The 21,985-nt window shown below is 46.5% G+C and overlaps 1 protein-coding gene across 1 annotated transcript in view; it reads left to right on the top strand.

The window, feature by feature from the left end:
* The window catches only part of LOC144770632 (dual specificity tyrosine-phosphorylation-regulated kinase 1B-like), a 431,276-nt gene that overhangs the window by 387,941 nt on the left and 21,350 nt on the right, over nt 1–21,985 (top strand). Inside the window, exon 10 of the mRNA XM_078655322.1 lies at nt 20,383–20,486. Within this exon, the coding sequence (XP_078511448.1) occupies nt 20,383–20,486 (104 nt within the window). The remainder of the gene's footprint in view (nt 1–20,382; nt 20,487–21,985) is intronic.

Below are 21,985 nucleotides of genomic sequence, written 5' to 3'. Positions count from 1 at the left end.
CGATCTTTCAGCCTTTATCCCGAGTCTTGGTCAGGTTGAAGCTGCGGCTTCTGGGGATGATGGCCTCCTGCATCCTTCTGGTGCATCACGCCAGGTGGCGGATGCGGGCTCTGCAGTGGGACCTGAAGTTTTAGGGGCCCAGCATCAGGGCAACTTGTCCGACCATGTCTTTATCTCAGAGGGCACTGCAAGACAGTTGCAGTGGTGGCTCACGGACCACGATTGGGTCAGCGGCAGATCCCTCTCCCTTCCCCAACCGGAGTACGTAGTTGTGACGGACGCGTCCCTCCTGGGCTGGGGGGCCACATGGGAGAGGCCCAGATCAGAGGCCTCTGGTCTCCGGTGGAGTCCCGGCTCCACATCAACCTTCTGGAGCTGTGGGCGATCCGACTTGCACTGAAAGCATTCCTCCCCTCTGTCCGGGGGAGTGTAGTGCAGGTGTTCACGGACAACACCTCCGCCATGTAGAACTCCCAACAAACAGGGTGCGGTTGGGTCGTGGACCCTATGCCTGGAGGCTCTGCGTCTCTGGCAATGGCTGGAACATCAGGGCGTGACCCTTGTGGTTCAACACCTGGCAGGTTCCCTGAACGCCAGGGCGGACAAACTCAGCCGTCGGTGCATGATGGATCACGAATGGAGTCTGAACTCGGACGTGTCGCAAGTTCTTTCAGCAGTGGGGAGACCCTTGGTTAGATCTATTCGCCACAGAAGAGAACGCGCAATGTCATCAGTTCTGCGCGTTGGAATTTCTATGGCAGCACTCGCTCGGAGACGCTTTTCGTCGCAAGTCTGTTGTATGCCTTTCCACCTATACCACTTCTGCCCAGAGTGCTGAAGATGATCATGCGCTACCGGGCCCAAGTCATCCTTGTGGCTCCGGACTGGGCACGAAGATACTGGTATCCCGAGCTACTCAGCATGTCATTCGATCCCCCGATTCGTCTGCCTCTTCAGGAGGACCTTCTGTCGCAGCAGCAGGGACGGTCCTCCACCCGAACCTGTCCAGCCTCCACCTCCATGCGTGGAGATTGAGCGGCGACAGTTGACTTGCCTCCTGAAGTCTGCGATGTGATTCTGGCAGCCAGGCGTCCCTCCACAAAATCGGTATACGCCTGCAGGTGGAACAAATTTGTGGCATGGTGCACAGCAAAGGCTGTGGATCCACTCTCTGCCCCCTTTCAGAGGTTCTCCTCTTCCTGCTTTCTCTTGCCCAGCAGGGCTCTGCTCTGGGCACTCTTAAGGGCTACCTCTCTGCCATTTCCGCCTTCTTAACCACATCGCTGCGTGCAAGATTCCCCTCCTGTGCTGGACCACAATTAAAACGGCTGAGCTCGTCATGAGCACACGAGCACCGTGCCTCGTCATGAGCATGGAAGGGGTTAATGCTCCATGATCAGCCCTCTCTTTTCAAGTCCCCAGTTGTAAATAGGTTCTTAAAGAGCATCACTCGTATGTTTACCCCTGTTCCTTTCGTGATGCCTCAGTGGGACTTGAATCTTGTTCTAACTTATCTGATGTGCGCTCCCTTCGGGCTCTATAGTAGACCATACTGTACATAAGTCAATTAACGCCTAGGGTACTGGTGGTGCCCCTCCGCCAGATAAGGAAAGTAGGAAGATTGACACGGCAGGTTAGAGAGTCACCGCACAATTGGTGAATCACCAACTCAGTCGGTTTACTCCCCAGTTTTCTGATTGGGATGAGATCGAGAAACTCCTACAGCATCTCTCTTCCTGAACAATATAAACATTGTGGCCAGAGGTTGGTTTTGGAGGGAAAGATATTTTTCGAGCACCACCATCCGGTGTGCCCTTGATGCTGCTGATACAGCAGCCAGGCATTAATTCCAGTTTTCTTATAAGGTGTCATGTTTAGGTGCTCGTCTCCGGCTTCAAGCCAGAGTTCCAATACCATCTGATCAACTGGCCCTTTGGCAGGGGGCATCTCTTCAGCCCACAGGTTGATTAGGAAAAGATAACAAGCATTTACAATGCAATGGTCTCTGCATTATTAAAGGTAGAGCTATTGGCATTGCGCATGACATTTTTTTTTTTTTACATCTTAAATAAATGGCATTGTCATTTACATTGCTAATAGCTTAATCTTTAAATAAATGGCATTGTCATTTACAATGCCAATAGGTTAATCGCTCGCAAATGCATGACCTATTGCATTTACACCCACACAGAGCCACCCACACAAAGCCACCCATACAGAGCCCCCCCCACACACACACAGAGCCCCACACACAGAGCCCCGCGCACAGAGCCCCGCGCACAGAGCCCCGCGCACAGAGCCCCGCGCACAGAGCCCCGCGCACAGAGCCCCGCGAGCGCAGAGCCCCGCGAGCGCAGAGCCCCGCGCGCACAGAGCCCCGCGAGCGCAGAGCCCCGCGCGCGCAGAGCCCCGCGCGCGCACACAGAGCCACATACAGCCCCCCCCACGCGCACACAGAGCCACATACAGCCCCCCCACGCGCACACAGAGCCACATACAGCCCCCCCCACGCACACACAGAGCCACATACAGCCCCCCCCACGCACACACAGAGCCACATACAGCCCCCCACGCACACACAGAGCCACATACAGCCCCCCCAGAGCCACATACAGCCCCCCCACACACACAGAGCCACATACAGCCCCCCCACACACACAGAGCCACATACAGCCCCCCCCACACACACAGAGCCACATACAGCCCCCCCCCACACACACAGAGCCACACACATACACACACACACACAGAGCCACACACATACACACACACAGAGCCACACACACACACACACACACACACACACACACACAGCCACACACAGCCACACACATACACACACACACAGCCACACACATACACACACACACAGCCACACACAGCCACACACAGCCACACACAGCCACACACAGCCACACACATACACACACACCCAGAGCCACACACATACACACACACACACACACACCCAGAGCCACACACATACACACACACACACACACACACACCCAGAGCCACACATACACACACACACACACACACACACCCAGAGCCACACACATACACACACACACACACCCAGAGCCCCACACACACACACACACCCAGAGCCACACACACACACACACCCAGAGCCACACACACCCAGAGCCACACACATACACACAAACACACACACCCAGAGCCACACACACACATACACACACACACACCCAGAGCCACACACACACACACCCAGAGCCACACACACCCAGAGCCACACACATACACACAAACACACACACCCAGAGCCACACACATACACACAAACACACACACCCAGAGCCACACACACACATACACACACACACACCCAGAGCCACACACATACACATACACACACACACACCCACACACATACACACACCCAGAGCCACACACACACACACACACACCCAGAGCCACACACACACACACACACACACACCCAGAGCCACACACACACACACACACACACCCAGAGCCACACACATACACACACACACACCCAGAGCCACACACATACACACACACACACCCAGAGCCACACACATACACACACAGGAGAGCAAGCACAGCGAGGGGGCAGGGGAACTAGGGGGCAGGGGAACAAGCACAGCCAGGGGGCAGGGGAGCAAGCACAGCGAGGGAAAACAAATGCGGGTGGAAAAACATCTAAACACTGCCATTAAAGTCAAATTGTGAAAAATACACAAATAATGTGTAATAAACAATAAAGACACGCCCCATATAGCTAGTGCGCCAAAGTGGATCCAAGCTGACAAAACGGCTCCATGAATACATGTAATTCCAAAAGTCAATTTGAAGTAACAATCAGAGAGACAGCTTGTGGAAGAGGGCCTGAATAGTCTGGCTAAAAGGTTTATCCCAGTCTCTCATCTTGCCTCCGTAAAGTTTCAGCCAGTTCAAACTCATCCAGACCGGAGGCAGCCATATATTGACAAAGTCCTCCTGTTTGCTGGGTGTCAGAGTGCCATTGCTGCAGAGTCCGTCTCCTGCAGAAGTGTAGACGCCGAGACAAGTAGATGATTTGGTCTGGCAAGTTCATTGATTGAAATAATAAGGGAGCCTCGTGGGACCCTGAATGCGAAATGGTGAAAAAAAAGTAAGGGGAGCTGGTGCAGCAGCCTGAAAGCAGGGATGCCAACAATAAACGATTCCATTTTAAGGCACAGAGTTCGATAGCTGCATCCGAGAACCGAATGTCGCACAAGAGCGGGGGACCGAGAGCTTCGGGCGGAGGGAAGGGGGGGCGAGAGCGGGACGGAGAGCTGCGGGCAGAGGGAAGGGGGGGGCGAGAGCATATGTGGAAATTAGGCCTCAGTGCTGCATGCCTAACCAAGGGTGACGAGCGGTGGCAAGTGGGCGCATTAGCCGGTGCTGGTCGCCAGAGGCCGCATGGCATCCTCAGGGCAGCCACTGTGAAGCTGCCCCTGTGGCACGTCACATAGCTGCAGATTCTGCTCCGTGGACGTGCCAGTTGGGGTCACGATCAGGATTAATTATCCCCATTATGCTCAACTTATGCTTCTCATGAAAGGTCTGCGTCCAGCTTTCCTCTGCTGCCCCCATGTTGTATGCGGGGGGAGGGGGGTTCTTTATGCCTCTGATGTTTGTCTGACATTGCTGATACAGCCGCTTTGAGTACGTATGAACTCATTAATTGAAATCCGCTGTCAACCTGCCCCTAGTTGCGGCTCCCGGGGTAACATAACAGCTTCAGACTCTGACCCCGTGACCTCTAAGAATTACAATGGACGGCCCAAGGGCTGATAATGGCCGCTTCATCAGCGATGAGTGATCCCCGCTGCTCAAACAGGGTAAGATGTGTAGAATCCGAGACAAGTAGGTGATTTGGTTTGGCAAGTTCATTGATTGAAATAATAAGGGAGCCTCGTGGGACCCTGAATGCGAAATGGTGAAAAAAAAGTAAGGGGAGGCAGTGCAGCATCCTGAAAGCAGGGATGCCGACAATAACTGATTCCATTTTAAGGCACAGAGTTCGATAGCTGCATCCGAGAACCGAATGTTGCACGAGAGCAGGGGACGAAGGAGAGCTGCGGGCGGAGGGAAGGGGGGGCGAGAGCGGGACGAAGGAGAGCTACGGGCGGAGGGAAGGGAGGGCGAGAGCGGGACGAAGGAGAGCTACGGGCGGAGGGAAGAGGGGGCGAGAGCGGAACGAAGGAGAGCTGCGGGCGGAGGGAAGGGGGGGGCGAGAGCGGGACTGAGGAGGGCAGAGGGAAGGTGGGGACGCCAGAGGAGCAGAGCAGCTCCGGAAACCACCACCATGTTTCTCCGAGGCAAAGCAGAAATGCCTCGGAGAAAGCACGGTCATTTTCGCATTCGGGGGAGTGTTTTTAGGTTTGAGTGACGGATGACGTCACAGATAGAAAGAACCTTAAAAACACGCCCCCGAATCCGAAAAAGACAGGGCATGAACCGAGTGTCGCCCCTCTCCTCCAATGGCTGGCCTCCGTTTAGGAAGCCAGCCAATGGAGGAGAGGGGCGGGTTCAAGCCCCCTAACTAAAAAACATAATCTTCGGACTCCGCCCTCACTGCTTACAGCAGTGCGACGAGTCCTCGACCTAAAAAGGGACAATGATTCTGCCTTGGCTTTGGGGGCTCTTCAGACTCCTTCCTGTGGTTCCTTTTGTAGTCCCAATTCCGAGGGCATACCAAAGCTACCTTCGCCCACAGCACACGGCTACACTGGGGGAGTCTGTAGATGCAGCAGGGGTCGAGGAAGTGCGGCCTATGGAGTTGTCCCTACTAAACAGTGACTTGCGCTCCATTCCCCTAAACACTTTACACCTGTCAGGCAAAGACTGCAGGTGTTCCTCCCTCACTGAGAAAGAACCACCTCCGACCAGTTGGTCTTTTCCACCATCAGGTAGAGTTGCTGCTGCTTAGAACTCAATACAATGCCACCAAACTTCCCTCTCCGCAAACGTGCCCTCTGCCTAGAACACAAGTGACCCTTTCAGTAGAAGGTACAGGCATGTCTGTTCAAAGCCATGATAGAACCCATGTTGCGACCTCAAAAATAGCCAAGGGGGTGTACTGCCTATACTTTTTTGACCCCAAGAAGGATGGGACACTGGCCTATACTCGATCTCAGGCTCTTAAGTAAGTACATCCTTTTGGAGCACGGCCAGTTGGGTCATCCTCCAGCTACAGCTAGGTGACTTCATGACTGCTCTTGACCTGAAAGATGCCCAATTTCTCATCCCAATTCGCCCTGTTCACCGCCGTTACCTGCAGTTCGTGGTAAGTGGTCAGCCGTTTTAGTCCAAATTGCTCTACTTCAGGGTTACCTTATCCCCAGGTTGTTCAAAAAATGTCTTGCAGTGCAAGCTGCTCTCCTCTCCATATGTTCACTTACTTGTTCCCTTACTTGGACCACTGGCTGATAAAGAGTGAACAGACAATAGTGCCCTCACCCACTCAGGCCACTGGAGATATTTTCACAATCTAAGGGTCACAATTAATACCGTCAAATCCAATCTTCAGCCACTCCAGGGTGCAGTTCTCAACATGGTCGCAGAGAAAGCCTACCCCAATCTAGCACCGGTTCAAGCTTCCAGGCTCGAACTGCCTTTTTCAACCCGATCGCCAGTGTACAGTCAGAATGGTGATGGTCTCTTGTCTTGTTATAGTTTCCCATGCAAGAGTACACGTGTCCTTTACAATAGTGCCTAGCTACACAATGGTCAATGGCGCAGGGTCACTGGGAAGATCTAGTGATGATTTGGGCCAGCACCCATCGCTCTCTGAATTGGTGGAAGAGTAACAATCAATTGCAGGGCTGGTCCTTTCTCGACCTAGTCCCGCTAGTGACCATCGTGACGTAAGCCCCTCTCCGAGATGAAGGGGGCTCATCTGCATGATATGACTGTGCAAAGTGTGTGGGCATCCCACCATTTGGGTTTCACCATCAACTACCTGGAGCTACTTTCCATCAAACTAGCTCTCAAGGCTTTCTTCTGCAGGGACAACAGAAGGTAGTCTTCTTCAGAACAGACAATATGACCTCCATGTACTACCTCCAGAATCAAGGAGGCACACAAGATAGGCAACTGTTAGTGCTATCACAGGGCGTTTGGATTTGGGCAGTTTAGCTAAAGCTACATCTACTAGCGGAGAACCTAATTGGAATGGACACCAACTTTGCAGACCTGTTCAGCGGTGTACAACAACAGGCCCTTGTGTGGGAACTCAACTAGCAAGTCCTACTCCTGTACTTTCATGGTTGAAGCTTTTCAGACATAGACCTCTTCACAGCCAACGACCATGCCAAATGCCCAAACTTTGCCTTAAGGTTCCCACATACACAGTGCATGGCCAATGCACTATTGATTAACTCATCCGGGTTTATTTGCCTACGCTTTTCTTCCTCTGCCACTTTTTCAGTACATGTTTTGGAAGCTTCAGCAGACGTCCCTTAACCTCATTCTGGGTGCTTCCCCGATTTGCAAGCAACCCTGGTTCGTGACCCTCCTCTACTTGTCTATAATACCCCCACAGGAAACTGCCCAATCACCCATAGCTTCTCATGCAGAACCAGGGCACTGTCAGGCACCACAACCCTAGGCAGCTCAATTTTGCAGTTTGGCTCCTGAGGTCTTTTGAGCTGGCAACCTAACTCTGCCTCCAGAATACATGTCCACCCTTAAAGAGGCCTGCAGACCCCCTACACAAGATTGAAATTATTTGCTCATCACTCCTTCCTAAACACGTTGATCCCGTGGTCCAGGACAGTCTGTTGCTTACTTAATCTTCAGACGTCAGGCCTTGCCTGTACTTCTGTCCGCCTTCACTTGACTGCAGTTGCAGATTACCTACAAAATTGAGAACACACTGTTCGAGGCATATGGGCTGCAGATGGTACATTTATGAATAGATCGCCATCTGGTGTTGGGCTCGGATGATTGCACTTGTTTTTCTTCTGGAGAAGTCTTTGTCGTCATAGATGACTCCTCCTCTTGGTGTTAGTGCGCATGGGCATCGGCTCCATCCTTAGATTGTTTTTTTCCGCCATCGGGTTCGGATGAGGATCGAAGCGCTCCGGACCGACTTCGATAAAGAAGGTTATATTCGGCGCGTAACCCTTTCCAATTCGACGGTATTGTTATCGAACGCGACTTCACTTCCATACCGACGCGTTTCGAAGGACGACGACTACGAGAAACTCGAAGTAGTCCAGCCCGGGGTCCATGGAAAGGACTCCATTCAAAAAATGTCCAATGTGTGGTGCTAAGTTCCCACACAAGGACCTACACGAGGTGTGCAACCTCTGCTTGTCCCCTGAACACGAATCCAGGGACTGTGAGGCCTGTGCAGCGTTCTCTTCAAAATCGACGATTAGAAACCGTCGAGCCCGAAGACACGAGGTATCGAGAATGCAGTCACAAGCAATCCCGGAGCTGTTCGAGGACCAGCACCCAGAAGAGGAGGAAGAAGAGGCCGACGAGGCGGGGTCTGAAGTGGACGAGTACGACGTCGAGGAAATCGACGTCCAACAAACCGTGAGTGAAGACGTCCCTTTACCAAAGAACAGACCCCGCACGGTGTCGACCCCGCCCTCGAGCCCGGTCAGACAACCGAAAAAAGTTTCCGACGCCCCGCCTTCGAGCCCGGCAACGAAACCGAAACACTCTGTCTCCCATCATGGTGGTCCCGATAAACGGACCACATCGACACCGAAGCTCCAAGTCAAGGAAAGCTCGAAGTCGAAGCAGTCCATGTCGACACCGAAACACGTTTCGACGTCGAAAACACCCTCGACACCGGGGACATCTTCGATACCGAAGACATCGGATCCGAATAAAATCTCGGTGCCGAAAATGCAAATGGACAGTCAGAAGAAAAAACACCTTTCGGAACCGAAAACTGCGGTACCGACACAGGAATACAAGACAGATCCTAAACAAAAGACTGTTTATTGATCCAAAAACTGGCAAGGTAGTCACAGAACTACCTAAAAAGAGGAAGAATGAACATTCGGACGACAAAACCCATCCGAAGAAGAGAACAATGGGGACAAATACAACTCCTCCCCCTTCTCCAAAACCTAGACACACACCATCTTCCCCTCTTCCTCACAATAGACCAAATATTCCTCCCACACGACCATCTACACCTACAACAGATGTAGAGAGTGACACAGGGGAGGGGGAACATCCTGGGGATGATGAAGACACAATCCCAGAGGAGGCAGACCCATGGGAAGAGTACAATGTAGGGTCAGATAACGATAACGACCCTGAAATGTATCCTTCAAAACCTTCACCTCCTGATGATAATACTGGGTTTGCGCAACTCATTAATAGAGCAGCAACATATCACAAGGTAGAACTACATGCAGAACCTCAAATAGAGGATTTCTTATTAGAAACACTACCTACTGCACAAAGAACATCAGGAACACTACCAATGCTTAAGGGCCTTCTCAGTCATACATCAGAGATATTCAAAGACCCAGTGAGGGCTAGGGTACTGAACCCAAGAATCGATAAGAAATATAGGGCAGCTCCAAAAGACCCAATATACATTAAAGGGCAAATTCCTCTAGACTCACTAGTGGTCACAAACGCTCGTAAGAGAGCAAACTCTTTATCTACAGGAGAAGCTCCACCTCCTGACAAAGAGTCTAAGCTAATAGATGCTTCTGGCAAGAGAGTAGCATCTCAAGCGGCAAACAGCTGGCGCATAGCTAATACACAGGCACTACTTGCAAGGTATGACAGAGCGCATTATGATGAATTAGAAAAACTCATCACACATCTCCCTAAAGAACATCAAAAGAGGGCAGATCAACTCATACAAGAAGGGAAGTTAATTACTAACACTTCCATAAAGTGCGCCCTAGACGCAGCAGACACTGCGGCAAGATCTACAAACACAAGCATCATGTTAAGGAGACCTGCATGGCTCAGGGTATCAGGGTTCAAACAAGAGGTACAAACATCGTTACTGAACCAACCTTTTGATGGGAAAACACTTTTCGGCACAGGGACAGATGAGTCCTTAGAAAAGATGAAAAAGGATACGGAAACGGCTAAATCAATGGGAGCATTGCAACAGCCGACACAAAGAGGTTCCTTTCGTAGGTCCACCTATAGAGGAGGATCCAAAAATACAGGTACAAGCCAGCAACAAACCTCCTTTACACCTACATCACCCAGAGGTAATTCTAGAGGTAGTTACAGAGGTAACAACAACAAGGGTAGAGGTCGCGGAAACAACAACAACCGCAACTCTCCAACCCCAAAGCAGTGACTTCATACAGATCCCCCCAGACCATATAACACCGGTCGGGGGACGCCTATCACAGTTCCTACCTGTCTTCGAAAACATCACATCAGACAGGTGGGTGAGACAAATTATCCAACATGGTTATTGCCTGGAACTCACATCTACCCCACCAAACATCCCCCCCCAAACAGCGTCCAATGAAACAAGATCACCTGACACTGTTAAAGCAGGAAGTACTATCCCTGCTAGGAAAGCATGCCATAGAGAAGGTTCCACAGCACCAACAAGGAACAGGAGTATACTCCCTATACTTCCTAATTCCCAAAAAGGATGGGTCTCTAAGACCGATCCTGGACCTAAGACCTCTCAACGCATACATAAATTCGGAACATTTCCACATGGTCACGCTCCAACAGGTACTTCCTTTACTGAAGAAAGGGGACTTTCTTTCTACGCTGGATCTAAAAGACACTTACTTTCATATCCCGATTCACAAAGCCCACAGGAAATACCTCAGGTTTATGGTAGAAGGACAACATTATCAGTTCAAAGTCCTTCCGTTTGGTGTCACAACGGCACCAAGGGTGTTCACAAAATGCCTAGCAGTGGTGGCAGCTCACCTAAGAAGACAACAAATACATGTCTTCCCATACTTGGACGACTGGCTAATAAAGGCCAAGTCACAAGAGGAATGTCTTCAAAACACACAAAAGACAATTCAGCTACTACACCAGCTAGGGTTCACTGTGAACTACACAGTCACACCTACAACCAAGCAAGGTTCAACAATATCTGGGGGCTACTATAGACACAGAAAAAGCCAATGTATACCCCAATCCAGTCAGGATCCAAACAATGCTTACAATCATTCAAAGATTCCAGCCACAACACTCACTACCAGCAAGAGTGTTCATGCAGCTATTAGGGATGATGTCATCCTGCATACTGCTAATACCATATGCCAAACTACAAATGCGTCCGCTACAAGAATGCTTAGCGACACAGTGGAATCAGGCTCAAGGACAGATTACAGATCTGGTGTTGGTAGACGACCGCACACACCGCTCTCTGAAGTGGTGGAACACAACAAACATTGCCAAGGGGCGGTCGTTCCTAGAACCAATTCCACAGGTGACAATAACAGCGGACGCATCGCTCACAGGATGGGGAGCACATATGGAGAAATACACAGTACAAGGAAGGTGGAGTGTGCAGGAAAAAAGACTGCACACCAATTACCTCGAACTACTAGCGGTGTTTCTAGCATTGAAAGCCTTCCAAATACAGGTTACCAACAAAGCAGTCCTGATCACAACAGACAACATGACAGCAATGTATTATATTCAAAAACGGGGGGACGCACTCTCTCCAACTATCCAGACTAGCACAGGAAATCTGGAGATGGGCCATTCCTCAAAACATCTATCTGTTAGCCGAACACCTACCAGGAGTCCAAAACCAGATAGCAGACATCTTAAGCAGACAGTCGGAACAAATACACGAATGGGAACTGCACCAACAAATACTGCAGCCATTCTTCCAAAGATGGGGACAGCCAGAGATAGACCTCTTTGCCACTCATCAGAACGCAAAATGCCAAAGCTTCGCGTCCAGGTACCCGCACCACCTGTCGCAGGGCAATGCGTTATGGATAAATTGGTCCAACAAATTTGCATACGCTTTTCCCCCTCTCCCACTAATCCCATTAGTGGTCAGAAAACTACAACAACACTCAATGACCATGATACTAGTAGCACCCACGTGGGCAAGACAACCGTGGTTCACCACGCTCCTGCAACTCTCACAAGTGCCACATCAAAAGCTACGAATTCTACCCATGCACCTTACACAGAACCATGGAGAAATAATGCACCCAGATCCCACACAATTGAACCTAGCGATCTGGCTCCTGAAATCCTAGAATTTGGGTACTTAGATCTACCCCCAAATTGCATGGAGATAATTAAACAAGCGAGACGTCCCACCACCAGAGCATGCTATGCAGCTAAGTGGAAGAGGTTTGCTATACACTGTGCTAATAACAATATCAACCCTCTGGACGTATCAACAAAGGAGATTATTTGCTACTTGTTACACTTACAGCAATGTAATCTAGCGTACACATCTATCAGGGTACACCTAGCAGCTATAGCAGCGTACCTACAAAACAGGCAGCACATATCACTGTTCAGAGTACCAGCGATAAAAGCCTTCATGGAAGGCCTTAAAAGAGTCATTCCACCAAGATTACCACCTTCCCCAGTCTGGAACCTCAACGTAGTACTCACCAGACTAATGGGGCCACCTTTCGAACCTATGCATAGGTGCGAAATACAATTCCTTACATGGAAGGTGGCTTTCCTTATAGCCATTACCTCACTCAGGAGAGTAAGTGAATTACAGGCATTGACAATACAAGAACCATTCCTACAGTTACACCAGAATAAAGTGGTTCTTAGAACAAACCCAAAGTTCTTGCCTAAAGTAATTTCAGCATTTCACATCAACCAGCCAGTGGAACTACCAGTCTTCTTTCCAAAGCCACAGACGGTAGCAGAAAGGGCTCTACATACACTAGATGTCAAAAGAGCCATTTTGTACTACATAGAAAGAACACAAAACTTCAGGAAAACTAAACAACTATTTGTAGCATTTTCCCCAACACATAAGGGCAATCCCATCTCTAAAGCAGGCATCGCTAGATGGATTTTAAGATGTATACAAATATGTTACATTAAAGCAAAGAGAACATTAACTGTTCCTCCTAGAGCTCATTCTACACGAAAACTAGGAGAATCTATGGCATTCTTAGGGAACATTCCCCTAGATGACATATGTAGAGCAGCAACTTGGTCTACACCACATACATTCACAAAGCACTACTGTGTTGATGTACAGGCTGCACAACAAGCCAGAGTGGGCCAAGCTGTATTAAAAACTCTTATTTCAAACAGTTGCGACAGACACTGGTGACCACCGCTAGGGAGGTAACTGCTGTACAATCTATTCATAAATGTACCATCTGCAGCCCATATGCCTCGAACGGAATATGCTACTTACCAGTATGCATCTGTTCTTGGCATAGAGGGCTGCAGAGTGGTACATGCCCTCCCTGCCTCCCCGGAAACCTGTGTCTGTCCCAACATTATCTTATTTAGATACACTTAATTGGGCATATCTTTATGTATTATACTACACTACTCCATCTAACCCTACTATGGCAAAACAATCTAAGGATGGAGCCGATGCCCATGCGCACTAACACCAAGAGGAGGAGTCATCTATGACGACAAAGACTTCTCCAGAAGAAAAACAAGTGCAATCATCCGAGCCCAACACCAGATGGCGATCTATTCATAAATGTACCACTCTGCAGCCCTCTATGCCAAGAACAGATGCATACTGGTAAGTAGCATATTCCTTATTCAGAATTCCAGTCATCAATGCCTTCATGGGGGACGTAAACCAGTAATCCCAGCCGAAACAGGTGAATGAGTTTAGATAGCGCTGGGAAGATACACAAGTGTAAGTCAATATTTGTCCGAACTCGAAGGATAAGGTCTCAGTCACCCAACAAAGACCAAACAATGTGATAAGAGGAGCCAATCACTATTGTAAAATAGACACAGAATGATATATCCTGAGCTCGATAGGCTGAAAAGAAACAACAATTTTTTAGTCCATCAAATCCAATCCAAGAAAGTAGTGGTTTTTTATATCTTCTTCATTTATTTCCAATTTGATCAGGAAAAAACTTCAATCTTCACCCAGATAACAAAACAAAAAGCCGTTGCCAACACGTGTTTCGTCTTGGTATGGTAACCAATGACTTCTTCAGGGCTATGGCTAAGGTAAAATCGGTTCATAAGCGGAAGGTTATATTTATACTGATCCACCGCTTTCACCAGTGTAATTAGAAAAGGTTGTTATCCACGCTTTCGCTGGGTGGTGAACAATTTGCCAATCAAAGGACGGAGATCCGCCGATCTCCATAGAACTTATATATCAAGGTCACAAGTGAGTATAATTTTCGTGTTATTGAACACGTGGTACCCTCCGAGTATCGCCGAATTCACGGAGACACTATCGTTTTCTACTCTCTGTACTCGGAGGGTACCACGTGTTCAATAACACGAAAATTATACTCACTTGTGACCTTGATATATAAGTTCTATGGAGATCGGCGGATCTCCGTCCTTTGATTGGCAAATTGTTCACCACCCAGCGAAAGCGTGGATAACAACCTTTTCTAATTACACTGGTGAAAGCGGTGGGTCAGTATAAATATAACCTTCCGCTTATGAACCGATTTTACCTTAGCCATAGCCCTGAAGAAGTCATTGGTTACCATACCAAGACGAAACACGTGTTGGCAACGGCTTTTTGTTTTGTTATCTGGGTGAAGATTGAAGTTTTTTCCTGATCAAATTGGAAATAAATGAAGAAGATATAAAAAACCACTACTTTCTTGGATTGGATTTGATGGACTAAAAAATTGTTGTTTCTTTTCAGCCTATCGAGCTCAGGATATATCATTGTGTGTCCAGTAATCCCAGCCCATCTGGACCTCACTGTGTCCTAATTCCACTTGCGAGCCCTCCTTTCAAACCTCTTCACTCATGCCTTCTACAGTTTCTCTTGGAAAGTTACCTTCCTAGTTGCCATACCATCTTTCAGGCAAGTGAGCCCGCTTCAAGTACTTACCCTAGAGAAACGTTTCTTCCAAGTACACAGCGACAGTCATCCTCAGGACTATCCCAAGGTTTCTGCCTACGGTGGTATACCCATTCCACCGTAATCAGATAGTTGAGCTACTGCTGTTTTTCCCACACCGAGACTGACAGAGTCCTCTACAAGCTAGATGTCAAATGGGACCTCATGTAGTACATTGATAGGAGCAAAGCCCTTTCGCAAGATACGATCACTCTTAATTGCCTACACCAACCCACACAGTGGTCACACTTTCTCCAAAGCAGGCATAGCCAGGTGGCTGATCAAGTGTGTTCAAACCTGCTACGCCAAGCTAAAAGACAACTGCCTGTCCAACTAAGGCCCCACTCTACCCGCAAAAAAGGGGCTTCCATAGCGCTCCTTGGTAACATTCCTATAGCTGATTAATTATAAAGAAGCTATTCGGCCCCCTCCACACACATATATACCAAACACCACTGTGTGGATGTCCTAGCAAGCACAAATTGGCCAGGCTTTACTAGGTGCCGTTTTTCAGTCCGCAGCGCATCCTGTGGCTAACCACCGCTTACGGAATAACTGCTTTACGGTCTCTGCACTGCATGTGTATCTACAGCTGCTCATGCCGCAAACCGCAAGCATGGTGGTCCAGGCTTCTACATCCCAGGGCACGTTCCCTTCTGCTCCTCTGGATAAGGAATCCAAGTGGATGGATTCACTTGGTAAGATGTTTTCTTCCTCCAGCTTGGCATTGCAGTCTGTGAATACTGCATGCTTATTGGACCATCTCTCCCACTCCCTTTGGGAGACTTTTGCGCAAGTGCTGCCACAAGTCCCAGAGGAGGCCAGGGCTGTGCTCTCTCAGGCACTTATGAAGGGAGAGGTACAGCAAAATTCGCCAGTAGGTCCACGTGGCCTTGATAGAACAGATTTGCTGGGCAAATCTATTTCCGCGACTTTGATCTTGAGGTGCCACGCCTGGCTTCTATGGGGATGTTAAGGCACATTTGATGGAAATGCCTTTTGATTGAACCAGTCTTTTTGTGCAGAAGGCAGTCTTGGTCCTAGTGAGATTCAAGGATGGCCAGATTCTTGGGCCTCTCATCTACACCTCGTGGCCTGGCTAGCTGTCACCCCTTTTGTGGCAACAGAAGTTGTTTCCAGCCCCGTTGGCCCTATCCCCATCCCCGTTGGCCCTATCCCCAGCCCCGTTGGCCCTATCCCCAGCCACGTTGGCCCTACCCCAGACCAGTGTCTTGCAGGCTATTCTCTGCCTTTCCTTTCTTTTCCTCCTCCCATTCAGCCACATCAAGACCGACTGATGGAGGATCATTTAAAATTGCTCCAGGAGGATGTTACAGCTCTCTTGGCTAAGGGAGCAATAGAGAGGTTCAAGGATTCAGAAGTAGGCTGCTGGCTGTTATTCCTACTACTTTTTGATTTCGAAGAAATAAGGGTTGCCGCCCATTTTAGATCTTCGAATTGTCAATCTATTCCTCAGGACAAGTTCAAGATGCTCACTCTAGCTCAGAGCTTTCCCAAATCATGTTTAAAAACTTACTTTTAATACATGTGTAACTTAAGCATTAGTAGAAGCACACTCATTTGCAATCACAAGATTTTACATTGAAATAGCCACAGAATTTCCCATTGACTTGGTTTCAAAACTATATACTGGACAATATCTGGAAATAGAGTTTCTACTAATATTTGTCATTTGCACATCACCAAGTAAAGTGTTCCGATTTGTTTTGCTCCTATATAAATCTTTGTTTGCATCTCACTTCTGAATTATAAAGAAACGTTCTTTCATAATTCATGATACATTTTTCAATACTTTTCATTTACAAGCTGGTTAAATGTTTAGAACAAAAACTGACATTTTATAGCCTTTTGTTTCACAATTATTGTCAGATAACTCACTTGACAAAAAGCACTAACTATAATGAGAGAGAGAAAATTAAACACCAATTTCCAGGAACAGATAAGCAACAATTAGTAAAAGGACAAACTGGCTTTTGACCTCTGTCCTTGAACAGAAAGCAAATGTGTCAAGACATAAACAAGACTTAAAGGCATTTTTATTGCTCATTCACTTTTTGAATGAACAGAACACCTGTTCCTTTCAGTTTAAGTTAACTCGCCAGCACGGACGAGTAAATGTTGAAAATAGCTCGACCTGATAAAATCTCTCAATTGGGAGTGGATTTTTCAAGGTCTGATTATAGTGTACAGAAAGGTCTATTGACCCTCTTTCTGCTTCTCTTTCCTCTGTTGTTCTATTCATTTTATCCGTTGCCTAGCAGAGATCTGCATTTGGTACTTAATGGTTATCTTTCTGCTCTATCCGCTTTTTGCAGCAGACTAACCATCTCTTTAGGTCTCTAATTGTACATAGCTTCCTAAAAGGGCTGGCTTACTTGTTTCCACCTACGCCCTTTATGCTGCAGTGGGATCTTGATTTGATCCTCACTTGCCTTCTGTGCTTCCTTTGAGCCTTTACACAATTGTCCCCTTCGGCTGCTTACCATTAAGACAACCTTTCTGGTGGGCGTAACATCTGTCTGGAGGGTGAGTGAGTTGCAGGCACTATCTTGCATGCCTCCCTACATATTGTCTTTCCCAGGCAAAGTGGTGCTTCAGAACCCTTGCTTCGTTTTTGCTAAGAGTTGTAACTCCATTGCATCTGGGACAATCCATCACGCTGCCCACTTTCTTTGCACCTCTGAATCCCTTAAAGGAAGAGGAGTATCTCAACCGTCTGGACCCAAAAAGGGAGTTGTCGTTCTACATTGACCGCACTAAAGCGTTCCGGATGGACGACCAACTTTTTGTGGGGTACGTGGGAGCTTGGAAGAGGCAGGCAGTGCCGAAAAGGACCATATCTCACAGGGTTGTTCTCTGCTTTAGAAGCAGCCCCCTGAGGTATTAAGGTCACATTCCACCAAGGGAGAGGCTGCGACTGCGGCCTTGGCTCTGGGTGTCCCAGGACTGGACATCTGTCGGGCAGCAATGTGGGCTTCTTTGCACACGTTTGCCAAGCACTACTGCCTGGACAGTCAGGTCCACAGTGACGGGCATTTTTTCCATTCGGTCCTCCTAGTGTTGGGTGTTGGTTCACACCCACTGCTGGGATTGTATAGCTTGAGTATCTAATTCAAAGGTACGGAATCTGCAGTTAGAACTCTCTATCTGATGAACAAGTTACTTACCTTTGGTAATGCATTATTTGGTAGAGACTTTATCTAGCTGCAGATTTCTTACAGCCCCACCCATGCATCCCCCTTGGTGGACTGATTTTGCTAGGACTAGAGTTACTACTCTTTTCAGGCCCCTAGTTTTGCACACAACTGTGTCCGTTACCTCGTGACTCTATGCTTCTGCCTTGGAAAAATCAAAGTGCTGATGTTCACTCGCCTGGGTGGCGCCTCTATCTAGGTGACTTCCACGTCATAACCGACGCCGTCCCACAAAGCTAAATGGAGCCATTCTTCGGCGCGTGCAATGGGTTTTGTTCGAGCAAAGGTTTCTGGATCTAGCCTGACACTTGGGAAATTGAAACGTAAGGAGTCCGCAGCTAGATGGTCTCGACCAGATAATGCGGTTTCCGAAGAGAAGTAACTCGTTCTTCAACAGAATAACCAGCTAGATGCTGGACCATATATATATATATATATATATATATATATATATATATATATATATATATATATATATATATATATATATCCTGATGGTTTTGCTCAAAAACATTTGATTCTGAGCATCCCCTGAAGTCGTGATTTTACAGCACATTGAAACATCACCGGATGCCAAATACCCTAGAATATATGCAAAAAAAAAACTTTATTGATGAATCTATCCCAGCACACTCATGTTTTTTTGTTCTGTAATGAAATCTATTCAGGGAAATAACCTGCCTATTGATATCCAGTATTTTAGCATTGAATCTAAAGTACCTTTGTTTTGGTTCACAGTGGTCACAGAAGTTTCCCGCTCAGAGTAGTCTGAAGATATTTGCATGCCATACCTATTGTATAGTTAGAACCTTAATAAATGAGCTATCCTTGTTTAAAAACCTTCACTCTGAAAATGAGCAGCTACATCACATGTATTTTAGAGCAAAGAAAATTATCATCATCTAGTGTTTGAATATTTCCTGACTATTTCTGTGAGCAGAGCTTATAGAGTTGTAACTGTGGCTGTTTTGACAGTTGAGCATACATGACCTACACAAATACTATGAGATGAGAGTATTTTTGGAAATGTTATTGTGTATGCCTTTAGTGTTATATTAAAATGTGTGGGATCCAGTTTAGGTGTGAACATCATGTTTATTTGCAGAATCAGGACGTATTAAGGAGTATCTACCAACGAAGGTCCATTTACACACCCATTGACACATGGAGTCTAGCTGTAGAGGACATTGGGGTTATCACAATCTTGAAGGGTCAAGAAAATATTTGAACAAACCCAAGCATAATAGTTCTCTAATACTTTCAGAATCAGCTTGTACCTGTTGTTGGAAACAACTGAGGGTTTCGTCAATGGGCATTATGTGAGAAAATAATTGAAAGCATAAAGCTTTCTGTAGACCCTCATTGCGGTCTTTCCTCAAGACTTCTTGGTAGCGGAAGGAGGCTGATACCAGCCAATTGTTAATCAAAAACGGATTTGAGGATTCCTTTCCTCCAAGAAGATCACGATGAGAGCGACTTTCAAGATTTCCATTGTCTGGAGTTTGTATTAGAATGTGCATAAGATTCTGAGAACAAGATAGTCCCTTGCATACTTGAATCTTATTTGCTGAAGGCAGAGACCACCAATAAGATGTAACAGAGGTTAAAGTTTGCTCTTAATTATTGCAAATTCCATAAAGGAACTTAGGATATATGTGTATATTTGCTTAATGGGGTAGATTCCTGGCAGGACTGTTTTGGAGTTCTAACAAATTTTGAATTTGATGATGCATGTTAAGGTCATGTTAAGAGCGAATCATAAGATTAAGGAGAAAATGCATATGCAGTATTTTACCAACAAAAATGTCATTCAAATGAGTATCTGATGATTTGTTAGACTTGAGTTAAATGATAGTTTTACTTTTTTGTTGATAATGTGTTGTTGGTTTGTTTTAGCTTTAGCAAGTTGTGACATGACAGGCTTTTTTTAAACAAATCCTATGTTTTCCTTTTAAACAGCAGACCTAATTTCTCTCATATATTATACGTTCTTAATCTTTGAGCACCACATTTGACAAATAACTAGTCCAAAATTAATGGTCTACCACCATTTTGTGTTTAACACCTCTCCCATCAATTACTGTTTATTTGTCCTTTTTTTAGTTACTCTTAAACTCTTAGCAGCTTTGTAACTTTTTCCTTTTTTTATTTGCATCATAGGAGGATCAAGTGGTTCTTCCAATGACAACCGCAATTATCGGTACAGTAACAGATACTACAACAGTGCAGTTGCTCACACGGATTATGAGATGCAGAGCCCACAGGTATTTACTCAACTCTTGTGATGTTAATCATTAGCTAGCCTAGATTTTCCAGGCAGCCATGCTGGAGAAGATGTGGACCCACAAAGCCTATTTGGGTATTAGTCTTGGCATGACAGAGAGTTTTAAACTGCATGGATACTGGCTTTACGAAGTATCATAAGATTTATTTTATTATTCTTTCTCTCTATTTATGCCATTGGTACAAACTCTTTATCTCTAGTGTTTCTTAAAAGATGTGTACACTCTAAAACCTTGAGTGTTTCCTTACTAAGACAAGCTTATTCAATCCATAAAATTGGAACTGTGTTTTTTTACTTGTTGACTGACTTTCATTTTATAGTTTAAATTTACAGCCATTACCATGTTCCCCTTGCCGGATGTTCTGTCCCGGAATGTTTCTGGCCCCACATCTCCCCCACACGAAGTACTGCCTACCTCGCTTAGAATAGGCAGGTTCAATGTAAATTTTTGAATTGATACTGTTTAGACATTATTGAAAATTACGTTAAGAATGCTAACCGTGTTTGTTTCACTAAACAAGTGGTATTATGATGATGGTTTTTTACGTTCTAAAAATGGTCTTCTGTAGGGACCTTCAGGGCAACTTTACTGTTTTTTGTGTCCATGGTTTTTTTGCAAACCATAATTACTTTAATCTGTTTATAGAATACATATGGGCTCGATTTCAATTAAGCTTTCAAAAACCTTATATCTAGTTTCAACAACAAGTTGCCAACAAACCAACTTCAGATTCTATGCTTTATGCATTGGCCTATGTCCTAGACAACATGGTGTCTTGCACTGCAGTTGTACTCTGTGTAGTCTAACCTCCTGTTTTAAGCCTGCTCTCCTTAAAGCAACAACACCTTCTATGATGACCAGAGTCCTATTGATTCCATTTTTTTTTTTACTTCTTAGCCTTTTATCGCTCAATCTTTCTCATTTTACACACCCATGCCACCCTGATTGTAAACATATGTAATTGCTTTTGTCCATAGAAGCAGTGGTGTACCATGCAACCGCCCAATTTTCCAGCTAAACAAATCACACAGATTTAGTTAAGGCAAGCAAATAGTCTCCTTTATTATTGTATAAGTCTTTGACGAGAATTTCTTTTTTTTTATTCATTAACAGTGAAGAGTGACACCCACATACTGGATACCGGAACATTATTAAAAGCAGTGAGATAAAAAAGAAATCTCCAATAAGATAATATAAAAGTGCCTGTAAACGAGCAACATTAACTTTACATTTGCCATATTTTCAAAACCAATAAACATTGAATATATTAAAACCCTATTTGAAAATTAAAAATTGGTTTGGAAAAATAGAAAATCTTTGCTGCTCTGAAAATGTCCTTTACATTTTCATCCGTGACAAAATTAAATGGAAATGTCATTGGCATACAGCTTAGCGAAGAGAAAAATGGTGCCCTATTATTTTAAGGTAGCCATTAGACCACCATGATTTCACCATGTTGACAGTCCCGCAGACAATAC

This window comes from Lissotriton helveticus, chromosome 7, assembly GCF_964261635.1.
Source record: "Lissotriton helveticus chromosome 7, aLisHel1.1, whole genome shotgun sequence".
Taxonomy (NCBI): Eukaryota; Metazoa; Chordata; class Amphibia; order Caudata; family Salamandridae; genus Lissotriton; species Lissotriton helveticus.
This window is presented reverse-complemented; position numbering and strand designations above follow the sequence as displayed.